At 39.9% G+C, this 7,093-nt stretch overlaps 1 protein-coding gene across 1 annotated transcript; it reads left to right on the plus strand.

Annotated features, from left to right (window-relative positions):
• Window positions 1-391: 391 nt before the first annotated feature.
• Window positions 392-4,855, plus strand: dazap2 (DAZ associated protein 2). Its single transcript, XM_029155641.3, has 4 exons — window positions 392-551; window positions 1,513-1,631; window positions 1,730-1,978; window positions 2,085-4,855. The coding sequence occupies exons 1-4, from the start codon at window positions 539-541 to the stop codon at window positions 2,211-2,213; spliced, it is 510 nt and encodes a 169-aa protein (XP_029011474.1). The 5' UTR covers window positions 392-538; the 3' UTR covers window positions 2,214-4,855.
• Window positions 4,856-7,093: the final 2,238 nt, after the last annotated feature.

Here is a 7,093-nt window from a genome sequence, read left to right on the forward strand (position 1 = left end):
TTTTTTTTACTTTTAGTGTGTTGTACTCACAAAGTAATTGTCAAACTTCAGTAGTTGAGGAAACCAGACTAGATTCACCCGTCTTTTATTATTTTTGATTATTGAAAGGTAAAATGTCTGCTGTGGGAAGTGCCTATTATTCAGTGTTGCTGGTGAGTAACATAAATACTATGTGGTTAGAAAATGGAATCATCTAATAATTATATAGGTGTGTCTTCTATTTATTTATCAAGTCAACATAAGACAGTGTAAACTATTTTCCTGCTGTCACTGATCCTGATCCATAAGCTTGATTTGAAAGCTCAGCCGACTGTTCTTGGGCACTGACCGCTCTCCGCCTGTAGGGGGCGCGCATACGTGAAACTCTGCATGCGTCGAGCCAGCCACAGTGACGTCACCACTTCCACAACAACAAGAAGCTGAAAAACAAGGAAGTGAATGATTGTGAAGCAGTCGTAACCTGTTCTAAGGCCGTGAGAAGACACGCAGAGTTTCCGACTAATCTGACACTACCCAGCATCCGAACCAGCCCAGAACAATGAGCAACAAAGGTAATTGTCCAGACCCCGTTTATATGATTAGTCAGCTGTTAGCTATGCGGCGCTGACGGAGAAACTAGAGGTGAGGGGCTGTCGTTATGGCCATCTGAAGAAGCGAGCTACTCGTTTAGCTACGTATGTGACAATAAACTGGTTAGCACTGCCGCCTCGCTGCTAGACGGACCCGGGCTCGCGGCTCGCTGTCTCTATAACGTCGGCCTTGAGACGGACGGGAGACCTGTTTGTGGTTACGGCAGGGATTTGCTCCAACACCACCCCCCCCCTCCATTCCCCGCGACCCTGAACGGGGAAAAGCGGTGAAGATAATGGATGGACGACAACAAAAACTGACGCTGTCTGCCCACACGTCTCATGAAATACCGACGCTGTTCACAGTCACAGTTACTGTCACCTTTCGTTATCATGGCGTTATTAGCAGCGTGCACATTTCCAGGTTGTTAGCATCAGAAATACTGACAGAACTGGAACGTTTCATTGTTTTTGTTCACTGTCTCCTCTCGTTTTGCGAGACCCGTCACGTGATCAAATCTGTATCAACACTAACTATTTTTTTGTTTTTATGATAATCTGCTTCTTTGTGTAGAAAAAAGCTTACGTGCATATGCAGTTTTTTTTCTAGGAATATATATGTGATTATATCCATTTTTAATATTCATCATTGGAGGTGAGGGAAATTCCCAGAGGTTGTGCTGTACCTAAATCTGAACTAGGACTTGAGTTAGGGACCTCTTTGTTTTGATTGATGAAATAAAATTGACAAAAATGAAGCTTCTTCAGCCACAAGCCGCAGGGAATTTACTCTTATTCCTCAGTGATTGAAGTCATCTATGACCACTAACAGTCAGGTTAACTGAATTGTGTTAGTTATCGTGACATCTAAATCTAAGCGCAGGCCTCCTCACGGTTTCAATCTAGATTCCAATACCTACTTAAGTGAAATGTTGTTCTGCAGGTTCCTATCCACAGCAGGCTGTGTACCCTCAGCAGAGCACTGCACCTGTATACCCCCCTGCTATGCAAATGTCTCCTCAGGCACCTCCTTACACAGACACACCACCTGCATATTCTGAGGTAAATACTGCATTTATAGTGTAAGTCATGAATGCGCCGTTAATGGCAAACTAGTTAATAGTTAACCGTTCCACACCTCTTTGTATTGTTCTTTTCAGATATACCAGCCCAGATATGTGCTTCCACCTCAGGTGCCTGGTCAGGTGCCTCAGATGTCATCCCCCTATCCTGGTGCTCAGGTGTTTATGCCCATGCAGCCACACATGCCTGTTGGACCAGTGGGCCAGAATGTCCCGATGGCTTACTACCCCATGGGGGCTGTGTACCCACCCGGTTCAACAGTGATTGTGGACGGTGGGTTTGATGCTGGTGCTCGCTTTACAACAGGCAGCAGTGTTTCCATTCCAGTGAGTATCCACCTCCTTTAGTGAATTTAACAGAGCCGGTTAGTTTACTGCTGTCATTTAAAAAAAAAAAATCATTGTATGTCTGCTTGTTCCTCAACCTCTTCAGCCCCCACCTCCTGGACATCCCCCCAACGCAGCTCAGCTGGCTGCCATGCAGGGTGCCAATGTTGTAATGACACAGCGCAAGAATAACTTCTTCCTGGGTGGATCCAGTGGAGGTTATACCATCTGGTAACAGCAACTCCTCAACTTCTCCCTCATGCCTAATCCGTGTCCCCATCCCAAATGATGCCCCCGTTTCTTCCCCATCCTATACGGCTCCCTCTTCAGGCTGCTTGGCCATGCCACAATACTGATATCACCTAACGGAATGTAATATTTTAGAGCCCTGACTAAAGGTACAGTACTCCACTTCTGACCTAGAGATCAATTAATATGTGCGATTGCCTGGAGATGATAAATGCAGATCTTTGTTTAGACAAATGTCATAGAATCATTCCATAAATCTTCATTGGCTTTAACAACTGTGGTCATTTAAGATTGGACCGTTTAAGCAGGCATTTGTTAGAGAGACCTGGTCTCCTTGATTGATTACATCACAAACTAAAACTATTTGTACACCTGTAAAGTTATTTACATTAAATGTTTAAATATGAGACCCATGTTATATAGTTTAGCTGCTTTATGGTGAAAGTGAATTGCAGTAGCAAAGTTTCAGTCAAAGCTCGAAAAAAGAAATCTTCACTTGTCTTTTTTGAAAACCTTTAGTGTAGTTTAACTATTAGATGTGTAATAGTCCCATGTATATTCCAGTATGACCATTATTAAAATTATATCTCTACTATACAAAAAATCTGCATCTTGGATGCTTTTAGCTAGAATTGTCTTGTGTTTTGCACAGTGTCTGAAATACCACTGACAGATTGTCAAAATTAAATCACTTGTAAATTAAACAAATAAAATTAAAGCAAGTAATTAAAAAAATGATTCCATGAAATATTCAAAGTGGTTTACTGTACCTTTTTGGGCACCTTGTAGATGAACATAGTCAAGTGCCAAAGAGCACTGGGGATATCCCTAATTTAAAGCAAATTAACTTCAGTAAACTTAAAGGAAAGAAATTTAAATAAATCCAAATAGTAGGTTGAATGAGAAGGGGTGGTTGGTGTAACATTTTAGCTTATATGCCTCCTGTTTTCAGTCGGATACCCAGAGTCTATACACTAAATGTTTGTAGTACTCGTTTCACAAACTACACTGTTGTGCTTCAGTATGATTAAACCAGTTTTTCAAAGTATTTCTTTATAGTAGAGGAATGTCACCTTTGTAATAGCATTAGTTTGTAGTTCATTCTCCAAGGTTGCGGGGACGTAATTAAATATTTCAGTGTTGTTGTTTTTTTTATTATTTCTTCATTAGTTTTTCACTTTCAGGTGATTGACATGCATCGATGGGCTGATACAATTATTCGTATAACCAATGAGCTGGTTGTACCAAAGATTTGGTCTGCAATGCATTCATGTTTGGTTGTGACTTAAAATTTTTTAAACGTCACAATTTGAAGGTGAACATATCATGGAATAAGCAGTTGTAGGATTGTTGGCACACAGAACCCTCACTCTGAGATGACTGCAGTAGATAATTATGTTGATGTCACTTTACGTGGGACAGTTGCATCTTTGCGTTGTTGCGTACTTTTGCACCTTTGCTATGTACAAATTTGATTCAAACTTTTTATCTGGGATGCACTGCTAAGCAAATCTGAAACGTTGCAGATAAAGGGGCTACTTTTTTTAAAGAAATCCTGATTTCATGTCTTTATAAAGGAAGCTGTGACATTTTTAAACATTCTACATTTAAAATTCTTCTTAATCATCACATTTATTCCATTGTAACGATATGTCAGGATGTGTCGTTGTTCAGTAGAGCATGATAATGTATGCAAAGTGTTTGCAACGGCGATATATATATATATATATATATATATATATATATATATATATATATATATATCGCTGTCAGCATAATTGTTCATTTAAAGACAATTTTGTGCTGCTAATTAAACAGTTTTAGAGTCTTTACAAAATATGTTATCCTGCAAACGTCAATAAGGCATCTAACACTACACAGGTCAGTATGGATACCATCAATATTTGTGGATATTTTTAATTTCTGGTGTGTTGTAGCGCCTGAGTCACTGGGTATCCGACATGCCATCAGGTTTTAAGAGCTGTGGCCCTGAGACAAGCCCTGTTGCTGTCGACCAACATTAAGCACGTGGCGAGTCTGATTCGAGTCGGAAAAAGTAGCCTGAAAACCCGTTTCATTCATGCGACGAGCCTTCGCTGTGCCATTTATACGCAAACTACTACTCCAGATGTGACAGAAGTCACTGAAGTGTCAAAATGGCTCATTTTCTCCAGATTTGCCAGAGAAGAGGCCACAGCTATTAAAACTTCCACCATACAGTTCATTAAGTGTTTTCCTTATTTTCCATCTCTGCTCTGATAGTAACAGCATAATGGTGGTTTTGTCTCAGCAATATGAAGTACTGTAAACTACCGCTGACCAGTAGATGCTATGCCAACCACAGCCAGCAAATGGATCACTCTGTTGAAGGAATATGGACATTTATAGTTCAGGGATTCTCTTTACAATATTTTGTAAAATAGATGTATGTACTAAAGTGATGTGATGGACTTTGGTACACATTCTATCTTTTAAGATTACTAAAGGAGATGAGTGTCACTACAGTTTGCTGAGACATGTCAAAGATGGAATACTTTGAAAAAGAACTTAGGTGCACTTAACTTTTTTATACTAAACTTAAAATTTAAAATGTAAGTTTAGAATAAAGGTTATTTTGGAAATTTGAAATTCTGCAAGTTTGTCATTTTGATCTTTCGCCTCTTCACTATATTAAAACCAGTATCGACTCTTTAAACCGTAATCAATGGAATCTGGAAACTGTAATTTTGTGTTTTGTTTTGGAATTTTTTTTTTTCCTTTTCCTGGTTCATTCTGTCACAGGTCGGACTTCGAGTGAATCCTGCTCCAGGCCTAGTGTCTCCTACATAAAGTTGCTCTAGGTACTGTGTAAAATTTATCCTGAATCCCTAAACTGTTTTTCTAAAGTGACATTGCATGTAGAAGAACACTAAAGCAGCATTTGAAGAGCATATTGCTAAAAAACTACACACGCAGCTAAAACATCTGAGATAAAACACCAATATGAACTCTATATAATGGCACTAAACCAAAAACAAGTTTTATTGCCTTCCACATGTTTTCAGAGGGAAGTCATCCATAAACATTTCAGGGTAGAAGTTACAAAAGCAGCTACATCAGTATCCAATGTAACACGTTTGGCTGGCTTCCAGAGCAGAACCTTATTTGACTAGCTTATGAAAGGACTGCATAGAAACAAACGCTTTAAAAGTAAACAAGTATAAAAGCCAGAACAGTCTCATGCAACACGCAAAGACTAGTGTCTGAATGTAACAACAAATTGCAGATAGTTGAGTGAGTCGCCCCGCGGCGAGAATGGCTGCAGAGTATTTAGTGATCGTGCAACTGTGACTGGACGTTTTAAAAGTCTGGCCACCTGTCTGAATCTGGACACGTCTGTCTGTGTGCTCCACCTGCTGCCCGTCCGTCAAACTCACCGCTACAATAGTTTTATCTTTGGTTCTACTTGTGCATGTCTGGGCATTTACATTAAAATCTCAACCTGGGGATAATCTCTGACCAGTGTGCAACAAGTAGCAGCCATCCCTCATAACACAAAGAAACAAATACATGTGAATTCAGTTTCCTTCCACAGATTCATATATAGTATTCTTTCTTTTGGCTCGCATCCCGGTTGCTGTAATCTTCTTCGGGGTCCTCTCCTGGAGCCAGTTCCCCTGTTGTTCTATAGGCTCCTTTGTTATGGCATAGATACCAATAAAGCCAGATACCCACAATGGTCACAGTCAGCAGGATGACAAAAATAACCACTAGAAAAACAAAACAAAATATTCATTATATGCTCTTTTGACGCATTATGAATGCAACATAAGAGTTAGGCATAAAGAGCAGTCAGTCAGGTACCTGGGATAATAACAGAGTCTGAACTCGAGGGAGCGGCCGTTGTTATTACTGTGAAAGCAAACAAACAAAAACAATACAGCTGTTTTGTAAACCACTGGTGATAAATAACAGATGAAGTACAACATAAGGCCACAAAGTTATTCTTCCGCCGATTGACCTGGAAGTAAATAAACTCATGTCTCAACACATGAGTGGATGTAATGGAAAACATACAACCAACACGTGTAGGAGTTACCTTGAATCATGGTGGTGTCTGCATGTGTGGGAAGGATGGTAACAGGTCCTGATGATGGGAAAAGAACAATGAGTCAATAACACAAAACCAGCGCACGCGAAAGGTTATGATGTCATGATACGTTAACACGAGCTCTGAAGAACAACGGGGGACGAACCTTCTGTTACAGTTGAAGAGACGTAGAGAGTCGTAGAGTTCGTCATATCTGAAGCTGGAAGATAAAGAAGCGTGTTAGAAATGTCCCAGGACTCTATCTGCTCTGCACATACACACACACACACACACACACACACACACACACAGAGGAAACTTGTGTAACTGCATAGCTGAGGCAGGAATAAAAAGTGTTGTTAGCCAATAATCTGATTATTAAGGACTTAGATTGAAGAAAGGCTGTCAACCTGTTTGTTTCCTCTGTGGTGCAAGGACTTAATTAGGAAATTTACGAACAAGTCATGCATTTAACATGTTGTTAAAGCATCACTGATTGTTATATTGATGAATCAATCTGCACACATTGTGAGTCACTGAATAATCATAGAAGACAGTCTCCCTCTAGATCAACACTCTTGAATGAGACTCGCTTGCAGTTCTGCTTTAACTGAATGATTCTGCTTCTGCTCAGATAAAACACGTTTTAAAGCTGCTTCATCCCAGTGCTGTAAGGAATATTTATGAGCACTACTACTAATCAGTACTTTTAACTTGGGGATGGGCAACTTCACAATTTTTTTAAATTATCATTGTTTGGTCTTTAAAACAATAGGAAAACCAACCAATGAGATGTC

Source organism: Betta splendens, chromosome 7 (assembly GCF_900634795.4).
Source record: "Betta splendens chromosome 7, fBetSpl5.4, whole genome shotgun sequence".
Classification (NCBI taxonomy): Eukaryota; Metazoa; Chordata; class Actinopteri; order Anabantiformes; family Osphronemidae; genus Betta; species Betta splendens.

Bases quoted from the DNA above. Each gene is read 5' to 3' on its own strand.
- dazap2 (XM_029155641.3), top strand. The intron at 1,632-1,729 runs GTAAATACTGCA...TGTTCTTTTCAG, and splicing joins CACCACCTGCATATTCTGAG to ATATACCAGCCCAGATATGT. The intron at 1,979-2,084 runs GTGAGTATCCAC...CAACCTCTTCAG, and splicing joins GCAGCAGTGTTTCCATTCCA to CCCCCACCTCCTGGACATCC.